This window comes from Triplophysa dalaica, chromosome 10 (assembly GCF_015846415.1).
Source record: "Triplophysa dalaica isolate WHDGS20190420 chromosome 10, ASM1584641v1, whole genome shotgun sequence".
Lineage (NCBI taxonomy): Eukaryota > Metazoa > Chordata > Actinopteri > Cypriniformes > Nemacheilidae > Triplophysa > Triplophysa dalaica.
The window spans coordinates 4,045,593-4,070,837 of NC_079551.1; the positions used below are offsets into that span (position 1 = coordinate 4,045,593).

Sequence of the window (25,245 nt, forward strand, 5' to 3'; positions counted from 1 at the left end):
AACCCCATCTGTCGTTCTCGACACAACGTCTCGTTCCCTCCATCAGGGAACTGAGGTTACATACGTAACCAAGACGTTTTCTTGGACACAAGCAGTAGTGAACAGAATGCATGATGGGAGATTACTTCCATTGAATTCAGCTGTTGTGAAGCAGCGTCCTTTGTTTAATATGTCACTAAAGCTCTGTTTATATCAGCTGACATTGGTTTATAAATGTAATCTGTTTGTGAAACTGTTTCTTGTAGATGCTCCTCCTGTTTTTAAATCTGACACATGTGAAGTGAAGTCAGAATCAGTGACTGAGGGAGATTCTGTGACTCTACACACTGATATTCAAACACAGAGAGATGATCTGATACTGTGGAGGTTTGGAGATGATGGTGTTCTTATAGCTAAACACGATGAAGAAGACAATAAGAGCTCTAAGTATGATGTGAGATTCAGAGACAGACTGAAGCTGGATCCTCACACTGGATCTCTCATCATCACAAACACTAAAACCACAAACACCGGACTTTATAAACTAAAGATCAGCAGCAATAGAGACACAAAATACAAGACATTCAGTGTTTCTGTCAGTGGTGAGTATCTCAATTCTCTCATATTAATAATTATTAATATCAACTGTGTGTAAATAGATCACATCATATCATGAAGAAACTCATCTCCCTTCAAATTGAGTCAAACGAATTGTACAACTCAGTCACATATATATTTTTTACAAGAGAAAATTCTCCAGTGTTCATGTCAAAATCTGTTTATTTATGTACTGAAATAAACAGTCTGAAGAATTTGCTGCCAGAGGTTGTGCTTTCAAAATAAAAGCATGTGTTTTGATCATTTTAGTGCATTTTGAGTGTGAAATAAACTGTTGTGCCAAATTCAAAGTTTGTGCAAAACTTTGAGAAATGTGTCCTAGCAATTGTAAAAAACTTCTTTATGGAACAATTCAGCCAAAAAATACATTTTTGGACAACTCAGACTGGCTTCTGTTGTGAAATAGAGATGCAAATTGAAGCAGAAATGCAAGTACCGGCGATCCAATATTAATGTTATTTCTTGTCAAGAACTCACTTAGTCAAGATTTGAAAAGGTTGTTGTATTTTTAAGTTGAAGCACTACTTCCACCTCTTAAAATGCTGGATTTAGAAATCATTGCTGATTTTTTTTCTTTAATCATTACTTTTGGTCAACCTTCATGGAGAGTTATCCAGTAAATATTATTTTAAAAAGCTTGTTAACAAGGTTTCAAGTCAACAGTGATGAAATATTATAATAATGTAATAAAATAAAATAATAAGATGAAAACATTCCCTTCAACTTTCTCTTCTCTTAAATGTCCCAGTTTAAGAAGGAATGTGATGTAATGTAACAGATCTAAAGAGACCAAATGAAACAACTGCACTGTATTCATCTGTTATAGCAGAAATACTCGTGTGATATTATTTTAAATGTTTCTCTTTGTCATTTCAGAATCTGGTCAATCTGCAGGACTGCTGACTATTGCTGTTACTGTTGCTGTTGCTCTTGTTTTTGGTGTTTTTAGTGTGATTGTGTATCGCCGCATTAATTATGAAAGTCAGAAACGAAAGGGTGAGTTTAATCTCCAGCTTTTACTGTAAAAAGAAATCATATATGTTCATTATATTAATATAAAATAATTTTTTGTTGTGATCCCGGTCACATCGGTACTTTGTCTGACACTGTGTGTGTCTCCCCATCAGTTGTTCCCTCTCACCGGTTTCTCATCACCTCATCACTCTGTTCATCTACAGTTTGTTCCCGGTCACCTGCCACTTCATAGATTTCACTATTTTATCCCTCTTGTCCTCTCGTCTTGTGTCAGAATGTTTTATGTTCTAGCCAGTTCTGACTGCCACTGTGTAGTGTGACTAGTACTGTTCTTTAAGCCATAGTCATAGCCACAACCATAGTCCGTGTCTTAGTCGCTGTTTCCCTTTGCCTTGTCATTTACCAGTCGCTCTGTGATGCTGTCTGGCCCTCTTCTCTCTCCTCACAGCTTCACAGGGTTTAATGTTTCTATCAAACAGTTTCCATATATAAGGTTTCTTTAAATGAACACACAGCATCAAGAATAAGATTATATTGATAACAACAAATATTTCACTAGGTAATATAGTTCTTCAGAAGCAGAATCTTTTTACACTTTATGATCATTCACTTTATAGAGGAAACAACTGACAACAGACGATTTTATCTTAAGTCTCTTAAAGTGCATTTATGGTGAACATTTCATCAGTTTGTTTTATTTCTTCATAACATCTGAGATTGTTGATCATCTTCACCTGAACACTGATGAGTTATGATGTTTATATTTCTCTCTCTTGTGTTTGTGTGACAGTTAAAGAGAAGATGGTGCCTAAGGGAGATTCTGTCACTCTAGAGACTGATGTCACTGAACCTCAGTCTGATGATGTCATCGAGTGGATCTTTAGAGATGAAGTGATAGCCACATTCAATAAGAACAACAGTGATGAAGAGAGATTCATAGACAGACTGAAGATGGATAATCAGACTGGATCTCTCATCATCACAAACATCAGAACAGAAGACGCTGGACTGTATAAAGTAAAGATCAGCAGCAGCAGTCGACTGAAATCATTCCTTCAGTTCATCACCGGTGAAGGACCATCATACCGTCAATTCAATGTTATTGTCACAGGTAAGAAGCTTATTTCTATTGATAATATTTATATGTTCTACACAAATTTATGTCATTCAGCTTGTCAAACACAATGTGCAACACTGAACTGAAGAGAGAAACATTTTTACACTTCAAACCAGCAGACGACTAAAGAAGACACAAACACAGACAAATGTTATTTACTGTTATTTCACGGCGCTCTGGAAAACTCAATGTCTATTAGCCTGTTGTAACTTCTTAAGGTCTATAATTCCCAAATAACAACCGCTTACAACTGCTTTAAAAAACACATTTTATTTTCAAAAGATTAACATTTTTACTCGCAGAATTCTTCTGCATTCATAACTTCTGAGCTAATGAAAGATTTCTAATCAGTGATTTATATTCAATAACTTGTCAAGTGGGTGTGAAGAAAGTGAGATAACATACAGAGAGTATGTGGTTGTTATCGCTCCTCTGTTTCGTGTTTGGGTTTTGTCTGGTCTTAATCTGTGATGATAACTGGCTCTACATTATAACATTCTAACATAGTAAATATTAAAAAACAAACAGCTCTAGTGTTACTACATCTATTCTACAAAAGGAGATTAGACACACAATGGGCATGCTCAATTCTGCATATACATACTGGGTATGTAAACATGTGCACACTGTACAGACAATCTTGACTGTGAGCGCATATCATATGAAGAACGAAAGTGATGCTTTTTCACACTTGAGACCCCAGAAAGCCCATTAAATCCTTGACAAACCCTTGATAACACATAAACAAATGATCACCGACTCACACTGGAATATTACACATCTGTTAAGACATTTATTCTGTAATTCTTCATGATTTGATAAAGTTCTTTTGCAGATATTTGTCACATCTTTCATGTTGGAATGAGTTTTTTTCTTCATGTGGATTATAATGATGATCATTTAAAAACTGAACTATATCCTTATGTTCAGAGAAGTTATGGTCTTTATGCTTTGAACTGTTTATGTACAATGTAGTTTAAAGAAAGTTCTGTATAATGTGGGCCTGATGTGTTTATTTTATATAACTTTTTAATTAATCTCATGATGTGTAATAAGCAGGAGGATGATGTACTCCGTTTATGAGTTCTGAACATCATGTTTGATTTATTCTGTGTCAACAACTAGCAGGATGTGTCCATGTATCCCATAATAAACATTAGTTAACATGAGTTAATAATATGGATTATGCATTATTAGTCTTAATTAGTGTTTATGTCAGCAATTACTAACACATTTAAAATCAGCATGTTTTATCTGTAAGTGTAAGCGTGAACTTATGCACAAATTCATAAACATTTATATCGATTTTAACTACCAAATATCTGTGATGTGTTTAGTAATGTTGACATGATCATGAAATGATTATTAATGTAATATTAATGTGTTATAATGTTTGTGTTTCTCTCTTCTGTGTGCTGCTGTTACAGATACAGTTGGTAAAGTGGAAAATAATTCTGTGACTCTGAACACTGATGTTACTGAACTAAAGTCAGATGATGTGATCCAGTGGCGGTTTGGAGAAACTCTCATAGCTGAAATCAATAGAAAGATCAACAAGATCTCTATACATGATGATGAGATATTCAGAGACAGACTGAAGCTGAATGATAAGACTGGAGATCTCACCATCAGAGATCTCAACACTGAACACACTGGACACTATAAACTGAAGATCATCAACAGTAGAGGAACATCATTCACTCAGACTGAAGTTAATGTCATGGGTTAGTAAAACAGGGCTCGACAGTGCGAGCATTTCGCTCATTTTTACAACTTACAATAAATGCATGCAAATCGAAAAATCGGCCTAAATATTTACAGGTCTTCTCAGAATAAGGTCATGTTGAACCGTACCAAGTTTCATAGCGATACATTATTTCACATTATTCAAAGGGCATTCAAAAAATGAATTTTGACTATTCTCATGATTTTAGAGTAAAGTTTTCAAAAGTTAAAAGAAAAATGACCACTGTTCATATCTTTGTACAACTAGGTGGTGCTGTGCCCAAAGTATGTATGTCATCTCATGTCCAGACTTTGATGCCATCAACCAAGTTTCGTGTCAATACATTACATTTTGAAGAAGATGCAGCGTCACAACCACTATTGCGTGCTCGTCATCAAATTTGTTGACGTCCTATAACCAAAACTGATTGGCCAATCATAAATCTTATAATAAATTTTGTCAGCACTGTCTCTTAATGCTAATTACTACATTTGGTGCAAATTGGACAAACAGTCTAGAACGAGTTTGAAAAAGTAAGTTCATCAAAAATGTTAAATGGCGGAAGATTCGTGTGTCTTAATATGACGTCAAAGGGTACAACCAATTCGGTATCAGCCAAGGATTTATAGTTTGGAAGAGTTTTGTTTCTAGGACTTCTAGGCATAATCTTTGCAACATTTTTGTGTCATCACTGGCACATCTTTTATGCCTCATAAAAATATGGTGACAGCATATCCTAGTTGTCAACAGTTATAAGCAATTTTGTTTTAAGAGCATTTTATGTGCGTTTCCCTTTTTTCAAAATCTGATAATCTGACATGTCCAAAATATTTCCCTTTGGGCAGTAGCTGCGCTTGACCCAGCAATTGTTGCTTGCAGCTATATTTTCTTGAGTATCTGATAATGTTTGATGTTTTCTCATCAGTCTGTAAACTGAAACTGAGACTGTAATAGAAAGTTTCTCTCTGTGTCACAAGTTTAGATATATTGAATATTTAACTGATGATTTAAATAATAAACTTTATGTTCTCCAGTACATTTATTTGTTCTGATGGATGTTTTTCTATGTTTTCTCTTCTATGTGCTGCTGTTATAAACAAAGAGGGACTCAGATCAGTAAAGTTGGCAGATTCTGTTTCTCTAGGCATTGATGTTGCTGGCATACAGAATGATGATGTGATTCAGTGGAGATTAGGAGATGAAGAAACTCCCATAGCTGAAATCACTGTAGGGACTGAACCCTCATATGATGAGAGATTCAGAGAGAGACTGAAGCTGAACCCTGAGACTGGAGATCTCACCATCTCAAACATCACATCTGAACTCTCTGGAGTTTATAGAGCAAAGATCAGCAGCAGTAGAGGAACAACATACAGAACATACAGGGTTAACATCTCTGGTGAGTGGATTTGTTTTAGTGATTTATATCTGACATGATGATGATAGATGATGCAATGACAATGGCCAAATTATTCCATTCAAAATTATCCAGAAGAAGACAGAAGACAAAGGGGCATTAAATAAGGGAATAAATCAAGAGGGTACATGTGGGCATGAAATAAATAAAAAGCAATAATGAGACGAGAGGGTGGCAACAGAGAGGAAACCGGAGAGAGTGTATGCCGAGTGCAGGAGGAGCGTTTTCAACCCATTCTAATGAAAGTTGTGCTTCATGCTCGCGAGAGTTCACCACATGTGACTTAACTTGTATATGAATAGATTAAAAACTTTCTCTCCGCTCCCCGCCAGTGTACACACTGGTCTAAAATGTAAATTATTACACATTTGCAAGGATGGGAGGGCCCTGGACTTTTCAGCTATTGTTTTGGGCCGTCTCTTATATTTGGGACAAGGGACAAACGGGAATGTGACATTTAGTGCCTTTTTATAACAGTTTGCTCTCTCTTTCGACGCAATTTTTAATCAAATTGGGTTTGTTTTCATTTGTGCTCCAGTTTATGTGTTTCTCTTATGAGGGCACGAGTGGTGGTAGTGTACCATTGTGCAATATTTTTCTCATTCATCTTTTTTGACTTCATAATCGGTGTAATATATCTATATTGGTTAGACCGGCTCCGTGAGATATAATCAAGTCTAGTGTATGATTAAACTGATGAGTGGGTCTATTGATGTGTTGTGTCCAAAATAGTGTAGAAGCTCTGTAAACACAGCTGCTTATGCATCATTATCACAATGTGGATATTAAAATGTCCTATTATCAGTATTTTATCAACGTTAACCAATATGTCTGATAAGAAGTCCTCTTTCGTAAGAGATGTAATAGAATACAATGTTTTTTTACTTTTGTTTGGAACAATTATGTTCAGCGGAAGCACTTCAAATTATTTATATTTATACTCTGATCTCTGTGTTACTGTCTCTAAAAATGTTGCGACACCACCACCTCGACCAACTGGACGTGGCTCATGCTTAAAACAGTAACTTGGTGGGGTGGACTCATTTAGACCAAGATAATCATTTGGTTTAAGCCATGTTTCAGTAAGGTAGAATATATCAAAACTGTGATCTGTGATCATTTCATTTACATTAACTGCCTTTGGATTTAGTGATCTAATATTGAGTTGGTTTTGCTCATTTATTACATTGTTTTCAGGTTTAATCTCAATTATATTTTTACTCTGACTCACATCACAGCTGCATGTGTTTCTATTATCACCTTGATTCATGTTTTCACGTCTGTTTCAGTGATCGCTTATAAGGGAGAATCTGTCACTCTACACACTGACAGTAAAATACAGAGCGGCAGTGAGATCAAGTGGATCTATGATAAGATAACCTGTCTGGTCACTGGAAAGAATGGAGATGACAGTGAGACCAAATATAAAGATGATGTGAGATTTACAGACAGACTGAAGATGAATCATGAGACTGGAGATCTCACCATCACAGACGTCATAGCGACAGATGCTGGAGTTTATAAACTACAAATCAAGAGTAAAGAAAAGATCTCATTCAGGATATTCAGTGTTTTCTTCAAGGGTGAGTAACTCAGAAGTTCTGATACAATAATTCACCTTATATCACAAAGAAGCATTCAGTCAAAGGGCCCTATTTTAACGATCTGAAACGCAAGTGTCAAAGCGCGAAGCGCAAGTAACTTTGTGGGCGGGTCTCGGCGCTGTTGCTATTTTCCCGGCGGGATAAATTGGCTCTTACGCCCGCCGCAAATCTAAAATGGGTTGGTCTGAAGTAGCTTCATTATTCATAGGTGTGGTTTGGGCGTAACGTGAAATAAACCAATCAGAGCGTCATCCAACATTCCCTTTAAAAGCAGGTGTGCAAGTTCCATTATGGATTGCTATTATTATGGCGTATTTACCAGGCGCAAAAATATGAGCAATCTCAACTCAACTGGTAAGTTGAAGACTAAGGTTTTTAATGTACTTACATTATGGTAAAGGTGATTTCACAGTCTTTTTTTTTCAGTCTTTCAGTTTTTTCAGTTTTTCAGTCGATTTGTTTTTCCTGGTTCTTGACGGACAAACCAATTTGTCAGATGTCCTTATATACATATATGTCTTGCCACTATTGGGCAAACAGGTCTGATCCTTAATTACTACAATTAGCCTGAATAATTTGTAAGCTAGATTTATGCCTATTTTTTCACATCTTCGTGGCACACCACAATGATTTCCGTCATCTCATGTGTTAATATTTTTTTAGTGTAACAATTTATGATTTGCAAAAATAACTGTTGCATCTGTGTAGATTACATGAGCAAAGTGTATGCGCGTTGTGCACGCTATACATTATGGTCAAGCATACGCCCTTAAAATAGCATAATGAACAACGCGCCACTGACTTTAGACTAGGTTTTTTTCTGGTCAGTGGCGCAATTGTTTAATGAAACAGCAAAATAGCACCAGGGATTGTTTGCGCCGGAACACACCTCCTTTTTTGCGCTGAACCGCCCAGGGAGCGCAAGTTCATTCACTAGTTTAGCGACGTGCTTCTGTGGAGGGAAAAGCGCGCTTTGCGCGGGTGCAAAATAGGAATGACACATGCGTCGGTGTACAAAGTCAATTGCGCTGGGTGCAAGATAGGGCCCAAAGGTTCTTTAAAAAAGCATCTCTTTCTTACCTTTTAATTAACTAAAGAACCCTTTTCACCATTTTTGTACTAAAAAGGTTCTTTGGATGTTAAAGGTTCTTTATGGAACTATTTAGACAACAAGGTTCTTCTATGGCATCGCTGAGAGGTGATATAAAGTGACTTAAGTTTGAAAGTCACATTGGTAATAAATCAAGTGACAATTTTTAATTTTTTTTTTTTCTTTTCAACACTTCTCATAAAAGTGACATTTGACATCTGATCTACAATATGATGAATATTTCTGTGCAAAACCTTTTATTACATTTTTGCGGATGCCACATTTTTAATGAACTGAATGTTTGTTTAAACAGACAACACGGATGAAAAAGAACAGGACGAACAGAAATCAGGTAACACATCATGATTGATATATCATCTTATATGAATAACTGTGTTTTGAAGCACTTGCGGTGAGAATTCAGTCCTGAAGTTTCTGTAAACAGTGAAAACTGTCATATAATTTCAGTAGACTTGTGTTCAAAAACGGTCCTATTTTTTATCATTTATGATTTATTTATTTAAGTTTTATCATTTGAAAGTTAATATGTAATTTAGTTTGTAACATTAAACATTTGCAATATTATTGTTATATTTATTTTAGTATTTGTAAACATTGGTTACCATTTTATGATAAACTATAAAGGCAATTAATATTCAAGAATAATAATTATAAATAAATTCCATAAGTGCTGTTATAACCAAAGATACAATCATCTTCTAAAGCCGAGTTCAGACTGAAAGATTTTGGGCTGTCCCTGAAGAATCATGACAATCGTGAGGATTTTTGTGGTCGTGGCTTCTAAACTCTGGTCCTACGTCGTAAAGTGAGAGAGATTGAATGGCAGCCGTTGTCAAGGTCTTGCGATCAAAGACATCCTAACATCATATTATGGCAGTGTCAGTATACGTCGCTAGATTGTATGACCTACAGCTACTGAGTAGTCTGGTTACTGCCTCCATCTGTCCACATGTCGATCATCACCACCATCTGCACTGGTTATGGTCCTCAGAACAATGAGAATAAACAAACTGATAGCAGAATTCCTTTCTACACCCTCTGATCCATCAGTTGTTATTGTAAAGGTTGATCTAAATAATGCAGCCAAATAATCCTTCAGAGGATTTGTATTATTGTATTGTTGTGTATGCAAGGTTGAAGAAATGCGTCTTTAATCCAGATTTAAACTGAAAGAGTGTGGGGCACTTCGTACATTCGGGTTTAAAAGGAAGGTGGGGCGTCCATTCATTCACCTTTTGTTCTTCAGAACCAGCTGAGCATCACATTTATGCGAAGCAATTTTCTTTCTGAGCTAGCGGACCATACGACGCAGATCAGTGGACTCAACCTCTCTGTACGACTCCTCTCGGATATTTCGAGTCTTAGGTGTCTAAAAGAGCAAATTTCCCTAAAACACCTGAGAATTTCCTACAGCATGCATGTGTATGGGACATGTCTCACTGCTGTAATTTTGAGGATGTTCGCTTCATGAAGCCATATCCCGCTGCAGTACTATCCTGGAGATGCATGAAGAGCTCACAAAGACGTGGCAGGCCCCCTTCTCGACGTGTGCACATCAGACGGCTCAGCCGCCCTGACTTCCCTCGACTCGGGAGCTGCTAAGGGATATGTCGATGATTGCAAATGGTGTCGAAGGCTTACACTCCCGCGGGTGAAGCAGCTTCTGCTCTTCATGCCATGGCCATCCTGCAGGTCCTTCAGGCCAAGGCATCAAAGAGGAGCTGAGTCCCTTCTGGCGGAAGTGCGATCGAGCCCCTCTGGCCGCTCATCTGCAATACATAGTTTGCTCTTCTGCAATACGTCTCAGACACGTCTAAACATCTGTACGTCTGCAAAACATCTGGAGATCTGCTGCAAAAAACATCTGCTAAACATCTTAGAAAGAGCAAATTTACATCCATTCTAAATCATACACATCTTACAGACATCTCCGAGACGTATTGTAGATGTCTTGCCAATGTAAATGCAGACGACAAATAGACATAAGCCAGATGTTTGTGTGCTATCAGGGATGTTTAATAATGATTATGATTATTTATGTTGATATTATCATGAAATAATTATTAATATAATGTTAATTTGTTCTAATGTTTGTGTTTCTCTCTTCTGTGTGCTGCTGTGATTGATACAGTGTGTAAATATGAGAATAATTCTGTCACTCTGAACGCTGATGTTACTGAACCACAGTCAGATGATGTGATCCAGTGGAGGTTTGGAGAAACTCTCATAGCTGAAATCAATAGAAATAACAACAAGATCTCTATACATGATGATGTTCTTGATGAGAGATTCAGAGACAGACTGAAGCTGAATGATAAGACTGGAGATCTCACCATCAGAGATCTCAACACTGAACACACTGGACACTATAAACTGAAGATCATGAACAGTAGAGGAACATCATACTCTCAGTTTAAAGTTTATGTCAGGGGTAAGTAAAGCTCAAGTTAATGTGATAAGAATGATGTTTCTTTTGTATCTGAACATTGATATTTTATATTTTACTCACCAAGGCATCCTGACAGAATTTGACTTTCGTCTTGAAGAATAATGCAGTCAGAGTTATAATACCACGTATCATTTTTCTCCTCAACGGTAGAATGGAAGTGAATGGGTGTCAACTATTTGTTCTGATGGATGTCCTTCTGTGTTTGTCTCTTCTATGTGCTGCTGTTATAAATGAAGAGAACATCAGATCAGTAGTTTTGGGACATCCTGTCACTCTATACACTGATGTAACTGGAATACAGAGAGGTGATGTGATTCAGTGGACATTAGAAACAAATATTAAAACTCCCATCGCTCAGATGACTGTAGGGACTGAACTCTCATATGATGGGAGATGGAGAAGCAGAATGAAGCTGGACCCTCAGACTGGAGATCTCACCATCACAAACATCACATCTGAACTCTCTGGAGTTTATAGAGCAAAGATCCACAGCAGGAGTAGAGGAACAGAATACAGAACATACAGGGTTAACATCTCTGGTGAGTGGATTTGTTTAAGTGATTTACTGTATATCTGACATGATGATGAGAGATGATGTAATGACCAGAAGAGTTTAACACTAAACACTCTTAACATTTTTAATGTTAAATTTAAAGTCATTTTATATTTTTGATCACATCTGAAATAATCACATAGATTGATGAAAATAACGGCATTTTCCCAAAAAAAATTCAAACTAAAAATATATTTTACTACATAATGACTAAACCAAAGAATAAAATGCACATACATTTTGTTAAACAGGAACCATTTACATTTTATATTTAGTCATTTAGCAGGACTGTCATACTCACACGATGCTCACATCATGCCACTCAACACAGTGGGCTTGATAACAAGTTAAAATATCAATAAAAATAAACTACATTAGGATGCATGTTTAGTCATTCCATGCTTTGTCCTTGAAACAGTTTCAATACATGAATGAATTCAATACACAACACCCAAGAAGCTCCCTCCTACCATTATTATTGACAAGCCATGTGTATGTGTTATCTAGGATGTTTATCTTTGGTTCGAAATATGCATTTTGTTTAGTGCTCTTACTACATTGTTAAATTCAAAGAGATTTAGAGAATCAACTCAAACACATGACATTTGGGATCCTAATCTGTCATTTTGGACATTGCAATTGTGAAGACACGTTTATGTAGGATAAATCATTTTCCTTTTTATGCACAAATATGCATTTTGTGAGTAATACTCACATGTCAAAGGTCATATAGGTCACACTTTCCTATTTTATGCATTGTCTTAGAAACAGTTACTAGGCGGTCACTGAATCAGGGGCTATAACACAGAGTTATGCATCCTAGAGTTTATTTCATGAGCCACATGTAGTAGTTCTTTAGGATGTCCACTTTAGTAGAGATCGGGTACTTAATCACATACTAGAAGATCAATAGAATTATCGATGTATTCAATGGTAACACTTTTCCATTTTACTACCTCCGGGTTAAAACAGCAAAGTCCACTAAACAGTTGTTTTCCTCTTGTCCAATAATGGATGTCGGGGATGTTCAGTAGTACCACCCATGGTTTATGCATGCATCTTTAGGTGTTTCACATATACTGTATGTGACCAATGTCCGCTCCGGCCCGCTTGTCTCGAGTCCCTCTTCCCTCGTCAGGGGCCCAGGGTCGATCATGCGACGCTTTTCTCAAGGGAGAAGCCGACATGCCTTTTCTGTGGGATTGCAGGCGTAAACCCCTGGGGCGAGACATTTTGGGGTTCCAAAAATCTGTAAACCATGACCCATCTCCAGTGAATACCGGTTTCAACCCCCCGACCAAAATTGGGAGCTTCCTAGAGTTAGTAAGGGGAGCTGTTAGGGATTAGAAGTATGATCATGTAGAACAAATGATTCATAAGTGATAATAAACAGTTTTTATGGCAATTATAGGCATGTTAATAACATCTATTTAATAGTGAGAATTGCCCCCTATACTAAAGTGTTTACAAAGTTTTCAGGCGCACTAAGTAGTCTATGATAGAATCTCTGTGAAATGAGGAGCTGTATAGGGTTAAAATCAAACTTTGCTTATGAATACATATATAAACACATGCATACACATATAGCTAATTACTCACATATGTAAGTATGTTATCTGATGTTTAAACAGATACATGTGAAAAACATGTTCATACTATTATTAAATCCATACTACTACATCATATGTTATTACCCCCAACATTCCACCAGCATCATTGATGCAAATTATGGTTGGATGTGTCAAAACTTCCTTCAGTTAAATAAAAACAAAACTTATAAAAAATTATAAAGATTCAAAAATTATAGATTTACTATTATCATTAATAATCTAATAGCAGTTGATTTTTGTAGCGAAGACATGTCAAGTCGCCGCCTCCTTCTTTATCCAGCTCCAACATCTCAGCTCTTGTTCAGAACGTTGCTTCCCAACCCATCAGATCTGGACATAAACTGCATCCTGCCCGCTGTTGTAACCTTGGAACAATGTGACAAGACTGGCTGAGAGTAGAGTACTGCCCTGCACACTTTGATGAAACAAGTACATCAGTTGTTATTGGAAGTGTTCCTGGTTCCGGTTGATCTAACTAATGCAGCCTAAACCTTCAATGTATTTATATTATGGAAGTGTAGTGTATGTAAGATTAAATATATGCGTCTTTAGTCATGATTTAAACTGAGATAGTGTGTCTGTCCCCCGGATAGGGCAGGGAAGACTGTTCCAAAGTTTGGGCGCTAGATAGGAAAAGGATTTACCACCTAGACTTGATTTTTTAATTCTAGGTATTACCAACTGACCGGACGCCTGAGAATGAAGTGCAGATGAGGGACTGTAATACAAGACAAGTTCACTCAAGTGCTGAGGACCTAAACCATGTAGGACTTTATAGGTTATAAGTAAGATATTAAAGTTAATGCGATCCTTAAGAGGCAACCAGTGCAAGGTTGACAGAACCAGTGCTAATATGTTCATACTTTTTGTAAGTGTAAGAACTCGAGCTGTCGAGTTGGAGTTTTTGTAAAAAGCCTGCAGGGCAACCACCTAGCAGTGCATTACAGTAATCTAGTCTTGATGTAATGAACGCATGAATAAACATCTCTGCATCTGACAGTGACAGCATATGACATAGTTTAGATATATTCTTAAAACAGAAAAATGCAATTTTACAGGTGTTGGTGACATGGGTCTCAAATGACAGATTTCTATTGAACAAAATGCCAAGTTTCTTTATTGACGACGAGGGTTTTATGGAACATATTACAATAGTTAAGCAGTATTCTTGATTTTTGCATATGTTTTTTTTCGTTCCAATTAATAACACTTCTGTTTTGTCCAAGTTCGGTAATATAAAGTTTTTACTTGTCCAGTTTTTTATATCGACCATGCATTCCATTATTCGATATATCTCATGTGTTTCCTGAGGCTTCTTGGAAATATAAAGTTGTATCATCAGCATTACAGTGAAAGCTAACTCCGTGTTTGTCACAGTTGGTGTATGTTTTGTTTTGCTTTCTCCCCTGGTTTATCTCATTATTAGTTAATTAGTTTTCACTTGTGTTTTGTTATTAGTTAATTGTTCCCTTGCCTGTTTTCACTAATCTCATTATTAGTTAATTAGTTTTCACCCGTGTCTTATGATTAGTTCATTGTTAATTAGTCCCGCATCTGATTCTGTTTTCCCTGAGTGTCTTCCCTTTGTGTTTAAGCCCTGTGTGTTCCTTAGTTCTTTGTCTAGTATTGTTAATGTTATTGTGTGTTAATTCCTGTGTGGTTCCCCGGTTATCATTAAAACTCTATTCTTGGATTGTACGTGGAGTTGTGTGCTAGATTTCCGTATACACGTGACAGTGTTACTGTACTATATCTCCTAGAGGTAGCATGTATAATGCATAGAGCAGAGGCCCTAAGACTGAGCCCTGAGGTACACCGTACTGGACTAGCGATTTGCATGACATCTCATTGTTTATTTGTACAAATTGAAAACGGTCTGAAAAATAAGATTTAAACTACTTCAAAGCTAAACACATTTCAGATATGCTTGTTGAATATAAACCAAACACACTTATCAGATAATTAGGATCAAGTCAGTTACAAGGGTTCACTCAAAATAAGGCTAGTCATTGTTGCTAGAATCTGCTTATAAAAGATATCAGATGTTCACAAACAGCAGCTACTTTTAAATCCAGATTTAGACACAACTGTTTAGCTGTGCATTTACACCCTGAGCACTGTGCTGGTTTACATAACCTCCATTTCTATTTCAAATATATTTTTCTTTTGTTCTCATTTTTATATATACACTCACATTTTCTATGAATTTTACTGCTGTTCATTTTTTCATAAAATCTAAAGTTGTGTTTGTGACCATAAATCATTTACATTTTAAAGATATGTCTTACTTATCTGTGTCAATCATTTTATGTACAGCACTTTGAATTGCCCTTGTGTATGAAATGTGCTATATAAATAAACTTGCTAATTTAATTATTTAATTTAATATAAATTAATGCATGTATATATACTTGTGAATAACTTATGCATGTTAACTTCATGCACAGAAAAAAGGTATAAACTGGATTCATGCATATACAGCTATTAACTTTTGAGTTATCGTATCTGACACCCAATGAGTTCATAGGTACAGCTAAACCTTTTTTGTGTTTACCGTAGCAAACAAACACCTGATAAGTGACCCGCCAGGCTCCTGTGACTTAATAATAATATTTCAAAGATTTGCTTCGTCAATGTCCATGTGAATTTAATAATAAAAATTATATAAAATTATTATTATTTTAAAAGAACTCTTTCTGGTTGGGGGGCAGAATTTTCTTGGAGGCCTCCTAACTTTTGCACGCAACTGGCTGAGAGATACATCAAATATGATGCTTCCTTCTTGTATAAGTCAAATTATTTGACAAGGGGATTAGGGTTCCTGAGCAACTTTTCATGGTTTAAATGAATGTTTGGCTCCATTAGCAGATAATTAATTAGATATGAGAGATCGGTTATTTTTACATCAGGTTCAAAGATTTACAAGATAAAAGGTATTGTAAAAGGTTTTTTGCACCATTAAAGATTTTAATAGTTGCAATAAAAATGCAACGTTAACAAAAGATCAGCTGTATGTGTAATCTCAAGTAAATTATCACTCGAATTCATGTTTTCTGTGCGTTTTCACATCTGTTTCAGTTATCGCTTATGAGGGAGAATCTCTCACTATACACACTGACAGTAAAATACAGAGAGGCAGTGAGATCAAGTGGATCTCTGAAGATAACATCAGTCTGGTCACTGGAAAGATTGGAGTCATAAGAGACACCAAGTTAACAGATAATGTGAGATTCAAAGACAGACTGAAGATGAATCATGAGACTGGAGATCTCACCATCACAAAGATCAAAAAGACAGATGATGGAGTTTATAAACTACAGATCAGCAGTGATGATAAGATCTCATACAAGATGATTAATGTTTTTGTCAACGGTGAGTAACTCAAGATATCTGAAATATAATAACTCACTTCTTCTTATATCAACATTCTCTATCAATTATTGATGGTCTGTAAAGAAAACATGATGTTTTGTGACAGCTGTTTCACTTTTATTTTAATTTAAAAACATCATATTTTTACATTTTTATTGTTTGTTTATTTGAACAGAGTCATTGGTAAATGCAGCAGGATTATTAAAGATTCTTTCTTATATAAAGTGACTCTGTGTTCACACAAACATGTGCAGAAAACACTTATAAATGTTTCATTTGTGTGTTTGATTCTTAACAGACGGCCCTTCTCCAGATCAGAAGCAGAACTCAGGTGAGATTCTCTACAGCTGTGAGTTGAGTCTGATTCACTAAATCATGTGGAATCATTTTATCATGTGAGAGCTAATGTGTCATTTCATTTGTAACATGATTTATTTTTGAATGTGTGAATCAACTTTTCTGTATTTGAAAGTGAGCACATATGATATAATTTAGATTTATTCTTAAAATGAAAAAATAGATTTTGCAGGTGTTGGTCACATGGTTTTCAAATGATGGATAATTATTGATTAAAATGCCCAAATCTAAGCTGACGATGAGGTTTTTTTGAGCCTCTGTCACTAGTCAAGTAGTATTCTTTGTTGTTACGTGTCATGGTTCCACTTCTCCTTGTCAGGTATTTCTTGGTCTAGAGGTGGAATGATACAGGATCCTCTGTTTCATGTGGGAGAGACACGATTTTTTCTCTCTCTGGTCTGCGTCATCGTTCCTACCCTCCTGTTTCCTAGTTTGTGTTAATAAGCTTCCCTTGAGTGTTTATCCCCTGCAACTGTTCCCTCTTAGTTTGTTCCCTTTAAAACATCCTCGTGTTCATTGTCCTGTGCACGTTCATTGTAAGTTGTACCTACCTGTCAATGTACAGTTGTGTTCAAAATTATTCAACCCCCAATGCTGTAAATGGTTTTAGGGAATTTAGTGTACATTTGTAATTGTATTCAGAATGAAATCCTACAAGGACTTCTTAAAGAACCATATGCAACTAAAATGACATCAATTAGTTTTGTAATACAGTAGTAAATGTTTCTTTTGTGAATTCTTCATTGACACAATTATTCAACCCCTTAAAGACTACCACAAGAACAGAGGTTCAATGAAGTGTTTTCAATCAGGTATTGAAAACACCTGTGGATATCAGGGAGCAGCAATACAGCCTAATAAGCACCAATTAGGCAGCTTTAAAATGACTGTGATACTCAGCTCCTTCTAGACATTTACTGGTGTGGTTACAAACATGGTGAGGTCAAGAGAATGGTCCAGGAAGACAAGAGAACAGGTGATTACTCTTCACAGGAAGGGCAATGGCTTGCAAAGATGTTAAACATACCAAGAGACACCATAGGAAGCATCATTCGCAAATTCAAGGCAAAGGGCACTGTTGAAACGCTACCTGGTCGTGGCAGAAAGAAGATGCTGACTTCAACTGCTCTGCGCTACCTGAAGCGTAGAGTGGAGAAAAGTCCCCGTGTGACTGCTGAGGAACTGAGAAAAGATTTGTCAGATGTGGGTACTGAAGTTTCTGCTCAGACAATACGGCGCACCCTGCGTAATGAAGGCCTCCATGCCAGAACTCCCAGGCGCACCCCCTTGCTGTCCCCAAAGAATAAGAAGAGTCGACTGCAGTATGCCAAAAGTCATGTGGACAAACCACAGAAGTTTTGGGATAGTGTTCTGTGGACTGATGAAACAAAATTAGAACTGTTTGGCCCATGGATCAACGCTATGTTTGGAGGAGGAAGAACAAGGCCTATGAAGAAAAGAACACCTTGCCTACTGTGAAGCATGGCGGGGGGTCAATCATGCTTTGGGGCTGTTTTGCTTCTGCAGGTACTGGGAAGCTTCAGCGTGTGCAAGGTACCATGAATTCTCTTCAGTACCAGGATATTGGATGACAATGTGATGCAGTCCGTCACAAACCTGAGGCTTGGAAGACGCTGGACCTTTCAACAGGACAATGATCCCAAGCATACCTCCAAGTCCACTAGAGCATGGTTGCAGATTAAAGACTGGAACATTTTGAAGTGGCCATCGCAGTCACCAGACTTAAATCCGATTGAGAACCTCTGGTGGGTCTTAAAGAAAGCAGTTGCAGTGCGCAAGCCTAAGAATGTGACTGAACTGGAGGCTTTTGCCCATGATGAATGGTCGAAGATACCGTAGATCGCTGCAAGACACTTGTGTCAAGCTATGCTTCACGTTTAAAAGCTGTTATAACTGTAAAAGGATGTTGTACTAAGTACTAAGATTGAATGTCACTTGGGGGTTGAATAAAACTGATAATGATGTGAGCTCAGAAAAGACATTTGTTGTTATTTCATTATAAATGTTATGTTATATTTGTCTGACCTACACGTGCCTCTTTGATTTAATTGTAAGCAGGATGACTGAATGATCATAATCAATGTCAAACCGACCAAAACAATCAATTTCAGTGGGGGTTGAATAATTTTGAACACAACTGTATATCATACCTTGCTCTGTGTGTGCTGTAGCTGTTCGTGTCTCCTGTTGCTACGTGTTGAGTACCTTGTCTCCCAAGTTCCTGTTTCATCGTGTCTTGTAAGTGTAGTTTAGTGTTTGTTTCAAGTGTTTTGTTTTCTTAGTTGAGTTAGTCCGTGTTCTCGTCTTGTTATAGTTTACTCAGTCTTGTTTTCCCCATTGTGGGTTTTGTTTTGCCTTTTTTGTTATAGTGTTTATTTGTTAATAAATACTCTTGTTTACCCCGTACCACCATCTTGTCCTTACTCTGCCTTGCAATTGGGTTCTTGCCTTGAGATTCATAACAGAAAAGGATCCTATATGATTCCACCTCAAGACCAAGAAATACCTATCAAGGAGAGGTGGAACCATGACAGTTATGTATGTTGGTTTTCGGTCCAATAAGTAACACTTCTGTTTTTCCAAGTTCAACAAGAAAAAGTTGCTACTAATCCAGTTTTTTATATCGACTATGCATTCCGTTATTCTATTGAACTGTAGTCTCTCATGAGGCCTTCAGGAAATATAGAATGGATTATAATCAGCATAGATTGTGAAAATAGGGCCCACAGAGTTAGTTTCACTCCTAAGTGCATGGTTTAAAGCACAAGGAGCAGGACCCTCAGGGTGTGTCCGAATCCTCTTTTGCTAGTTTAATGGCGGGAAAACGGTCGGCGTACCCGGGCGCATGGTCTAAACGGGTTGTCCCAATTCTCTTAATGAGTAATGGGTGTTTTAATCAGAGAGTCATCATGTGCAACAGGGCCCTTTGTCTCTTAATTATTCCTCTTAGAGATAAATGTTTTGTGCTGAGAGCAAAGGCCCTAAAACTGAGCCCTGTGGCACACCACACTGTACTTGTGATTTGTGTTACACCTCATTGTGTATTACAACAAACTGAAAATGGTCAGATAGGTATGATAGAAACCAATGTAATGCTATTCCACTAACGGCAACATCATTTCCAAGTCTATGTAAAAGTGTGCTGTGGTAAATGTTGTAGAATGCAGCACTAAAGTCGAATAGCAAAAGTAACGATATGCAACAACGATCACATGGCAAAAGAAAATCTTTTATTACTCTGATCAGAGCAGTCCCTGTACTGTGATGTGCTCTTAAACCTGACTGGAACTCTTCATAAAGGTCATTCCTTTGGAGGAAGGAACATAGCTGTGATGAAACAACCTTTTCATGTACTTTAGAAATGAAATTTAGCTTCGATATAGGTCTATAGTGTAACTGTCATGAATTTGCAAGGAAGAACCCAAGTGCAGGCAGTGGTTGTGCGGGGGAAACAAAAATACTTTTACAATAAACACAAAACAAGGACTCACGATGGGGTAAAAACCGGAACAAGAATTAATATCAAAGCACTGTACGAAGACTGACTGAACACTAAAGTAACGATCGCTTCACATTAAACTAAACTAAAGACTCTTACTAGATCACTGATCAGCTTGTGTTGCCTCTTGTTTCTTCGCAGTTTCTTAGCTCTTTAATATAAGCAATTTTATTTGTAAAGAAATTAATTGTGATTACTACTATGCTAATGTCCTACTACTAACGCCTAATGATAGATCGGATAGATTCTACTATCTTAGTATAGATCCAAAATTATACCGTAGGGCTGTTCCATCGTGTTCATTTACCAGACTAGCGGGAATCTGCATTGTAGTGCCTGGATTTAAATAATGTTTGATCCACTTCGGTATTAAGTTTGCCGTTTTATAGCTTGTTAAAGTCGTGTGCATACCTTACATTTAGTCGTACAATAAGTTTCCAAACAACTCTTCCCTGTTTTAAACACAATACAGCTAACAGCACAGGCATGTGCATTAATACTGCATTCACGTGGCCTCGGAAATTGGATCATTACCACTTCAATGTTAGATCATAAGTAACATTATTGCTTAAATGTTAGTAAATCTAGACGTTACTTCTGGGTTGAAGCTGAAATTGGTAACAACTTACACTGTAAATTTAATAAGGCCGGTGAGCGCCCTCTTGAGGAGGACACTATAATGCAGGAGACGTCAGCATTGAGGACAATCATATCTGCTTCTGTGCATTTTGAATCAGAGCTGCGTTACAAGAGTCTCAAAGCAGTCCACAGATACAAAAGAGTATATTCACACATGTTCAAAGGGTCAGAATGCAAAGCACACGTGATTTTTGTAGATTAAATAACAATTATAATTACAATTACAACTACAGATAAAATGTATTTGTAGATTGTACATGTATGCATAATGATGAGTGCATTTGTAAATGGAGCATGTTTAGATTGATGTGTATTTGAGGGTCACTGGCGTGACTTTGTGAATTGTAGAGTGTGAATGTTGATCTTTTACGTGTATTTGTGTGAGGTTTTGATACTGTTTTCACCCCATATTGTTCATTCTCTCACTTGCTTACTTCAGCTGTAATCCTCCTAGTCACATGGCCTTGTAAACTATCAGTACTGTTTAGCATGTTGACACAATGTTATATGATCTCCAACTTGTAAGTCGCTTTGCATAAAATTGTCTGCCAAATAAGTAAATATAAATGTGTTAATTTGGATTACATTAACTACATTACATTAGCAGTTTCATCTGTTAGTTTTAACTCATATTGATGCACAAATAAATAATCATATTGATATTAACTTACAAATATATCTGGCATATGTTTAATAATGATTAGTTATGTTGACATGATCATGAAATGATTATTAATGTAATATTAATGTGTTATAATGTTTGTGTTTCTCTCTTCTGTGTGCTGCTGTGACTGATACAGTGTGTAAATATGAGAATGATTCTGTGACTCTGAACGCTGATGTTACTGAACTAAAGTCAGATGATGTGATCCAGTGGAGGTTTGGAGAAACTCTCATAGCTGAAATCAATAGAAAGAACAACAAGTTCCCTACAGATGATGAGATATTCAGAGACAGACTGAAGCTGAATGATAAGACTGGAGATCTCACCATCAGAGATCTCAACACTGAACACACTGGACACTATAAACTGAAGATCATCAACAGTAAAGGAACATCATACTCTCAGTTTAAAGTTTATGTCAGGGGTAAGTAAAGCTCAAGTTAATGTGATGAGAATGATGGCTTTTATATATCAAGTGCTGTATTGACATTACACGTGTTGTGATTTTATCTTCTCCACACATCTTCTGAATTGTCTTCATGTTAAGCTGCAGAACTCTTCATGTTTTCTGTAGATTTTATCTGTAAATCATAAGAATCTTCTGATGTTTTATTTCTTGAGTTTTCACTTGGATTTTGTGGAATTGTGACGCAGGATGACAGATAATGGATAACATTAGTGATGTAATCCTTAAAAGCAAAGTTTTTCATTTTATTTGATCTGATGGATGTTCTTCTGTGTTTTTCTCTTCTATGTGCTGCTGTTATAAATGAAGAGAACATCAGATCAGTAGAGTTTGGACATTCTGTCATTCTATACTCTGATGTTACTGGAATACAGAGAGATGATGTGATTCAGTGGACATTTGAAGATGAAAAAACTCCCATAGCTAAAATCACTGGACTGAATAAACCCTCATATGACTCGCCTGATAAGAGATTCAAAGAGAGACTGGAGCTGAACCCAAAGACTGGACATCTCACCATCTCAAACATCACATCTGAACTCTCTGGAGTTTATAGAGCAAAGATCATCAGCAGCAGTAGAGGAACAGAATACAGAACATACAGGGTTAACATCTCTGGTGAGTGGATTTGTTTCAGTGATTTATATCTGACATGATGATGAGAGATGAGTGAATATGAAGTGACTACTTGGTCATTTTTGTGTGAACTGTCTCTTAAAGGACACAAAATCAGATTCATTAACTACTTATCCAATAATGATAAATGTGCAGATGTGTTTAAACAGTACATTAGATTATTGATCATTGATAAATACATTTATCTTTACACTTGTTTAGAATGTGTTTACCTGTACAATCACCTGATCTTTTGTTCAAGTTTCTGTCTCATCATCTATTGAACATGAGATTTTACTAAAGATTTAAAAAGCTGCAGTAAAGTTTTAGCTATATGTGATTCTTATCAAGTAAATAAGTACATTTTCACTCTAATTCATGTTTTTTGTGTGTTTTCACGTCTGTTTCAGTGATCGCTTGTGAGGGAGAATCTCTCACTATACACACTGACAGTAAAATACAGAGAGGCAGTGAGATCAAGTGGATCTCTGAAAATAACATCATTCTGGCCACTATAATGAATGGAGTCATAATAGACACTAAATATAAAGATGATGAGAGATTCAAAGACAGACTGAAGATGAATCCTCAGACTGGAGATCTCACCATCACAGACGTCAGATGGACAGATGCTGGAGTTTATAAACTACACATCAAGAGTGAAGAAAAGATCTCATTCAGGATATTCATGGTTTTGATCAAGAGTGAGTAACTCACAATTTCTGATACAATAATTCACTTCATTTTATTACATCATTCTCTATAAACTATTTATGATCTGAAAAGAAAACATGATCTTGGTAAATGACTCTTATTTTGTTGTGTTGAATAATTGAATAAAAGCTCTTTATTACACTTTTTCGTTTTGTTCACTGAACACAGTGTTAATGCAGCAGGATTATTAAAGATTTACATTTCTTAATGAACAATGTTTATTTAAACAGATAAGGCTTCTGGAAAAGTAAAGGACAAACAGAAATCAGGTAACACATCACAATTGATATATCATCTCATAATGAAGAACTGTGTTTTGAAGCGTTTACAGTGAGATTTCAGTCCTGAAGTTTCTGTAAACAGTGAAATCTGTCCTATAATTTCATTAGACTTGAGTTTGTTTTCCATGACTGTCCTGAATTTTTTATTACTTATAATGGAGTTATTTAAAGGGATAATTGTATAATGTGAACGCTAATGTGTCATTTAATTTGTAACATATGTTATATTTATTTTAGTGTACTTTCAAACCTTTATATTTAGCAGTATAAATCTGTTTAATCTAAACACATGTTTCTCATGAATGAATGAATGTTCATTTAAAGTGAAAGTACAATATTGAAAGAACGTGGAGATATAATTTACATTCACGTAGAAAATAAAGCAAAGTAAAACTCTATTGCTGCGTAAGATACGTTTTTAAAATTATTCTGTAAATGTGATTTTTTAAATGTTATTTCTATGGTAAATTGTTGACATTTCTCTCTTCTGACAGAATCAGCAGAAACTGAAGAAAATAAATCAGCAGCGGTTGACAAGCCTTCACCGAATGAAGTAGAAAATGAATGATCGAGGATGAGATAGATGCTCATCATCACATCTTTCACATCATCAACATCTTCAGTAATAAAACTGATTTACTGTGTTCATGATCCGTCCTCTTTAAAAGATCATCTTCATGTGTGCTGTTGAGCTCGACTGATAAAAGCTTTTAGAGCTAAAGTAACATGTTTTTTGATAAACAGTGAAACAGAATTTCATTTATTTGCCGTTGAAGATGATCTCTGATCAGAATCTGTTTATATTTTTATATTTCATATGTTACTCACTGCATAGCATATGATCAATTTGACTGTCATGTGTTTGATATTGTGTGACTGTAGACAGTATTAATTTAAAATGTGATGATGAAGAAATATCAGCTACACATGAAGAACATCTTCAGACTTTCTCTAACCCGTCTCTAATCTGATTTTATACACATTTATATAACAACTCACTCCAAAAACAAGATCATGATGAAGTTCAGATGAGATCACATGACAATCTGTGTTTATCATGTGAAGAAGATTCTAGAAAATACACATGAGAAACATTTTGAGCATCAGTGTTAGATTCTGATGTTTGTTCTGTTTTTATTGTTGATATTATTTTAGTTTTTCATGTACATTATAATTTGCTCCATTATGAGCTTTACCAGCTGCTGTCCATGGTGCTGAATTAATGGATATCGACCGTTCTCCAATCAATAATTTAGTGTACACACGGACTGCTTCACTGCATTATGTGAGGTAGTGGCGATCTTTATCAAATAAGCACTTTAGAAATAGTTGAAGTTACATTTATTAGGACTCATAGGATACAAATAAACCAAATAGCAACTAAATCCAACCATTGATATATACAAGTGAAATGAATGTGTGAACCCACAATCTCATGCTCAACCCTGTTACACTAAC

General features: G+C 36.3%; 1 protein-coding gene across 1 annotated transcript; it reads left to right on the forward strand.

Moving 5' to 3' along the window:
• Window positions 1-528: 528 nt before the first annotated feature.
• LOC130429974 (uncharacterized) lies at window positions 529-25,245 on the forward strand. Its single transcript, XM_056758837.1, has 16 exons — window positions 529-581; window positions 1,474-1,593; window positions 2,363-2,683; window positions 4,117-4,413; window positions 5,518-5,814; window positions 7,122-7,415; window positions 8,840-8,878; window positions 10,679-10,978; window positions 11,233-11,535; window positions 16,238-16,531; window positions 16,830-16,862; window positions 21,848-22,135; window positions 22,487-22,795; window positions 23,203-23,496; window positions 23,737-23,775; window positions 24,282-25,245. The coding sequence occupies exons 3-16, from the start codon at window positions 2,374-2,376 to the stop codon at window positions 24,353-24,355; spliced, it is 3,171 nt and encodes a 1,056-aa protein (XP_056614815.1). The 5' UTR covers window positions 529-581; window positions 1,474-1,593; window positions 2,363-2,373; the 3' UTR covers window positions 24,356-25,245.

Bases quoted from the DNA above. Each gene is read 5' to 3' on its own strand.
- LOC130429974 (XM_056758837.1), top strand. From the start codon at position 2,374: ATGGTGCCTAAGGGAGATTCTGTCACTCTAGAGACTGATGTCACTGAA. The intron at 8,879-10,678 runs GTAACACATCAT...TGATTGATACAG, and splicing joins ACAGGACGAACAGAAATCAG to TGTGTAAATATGAGAATAAT. The intron at 22,136-22,486 runs GTAAGTAAAGCT...TTATAAATGAAG, and splicing joins GTTTAAAGTTTATGTCAGGG to AGAACATCAGATCAGTAGAG.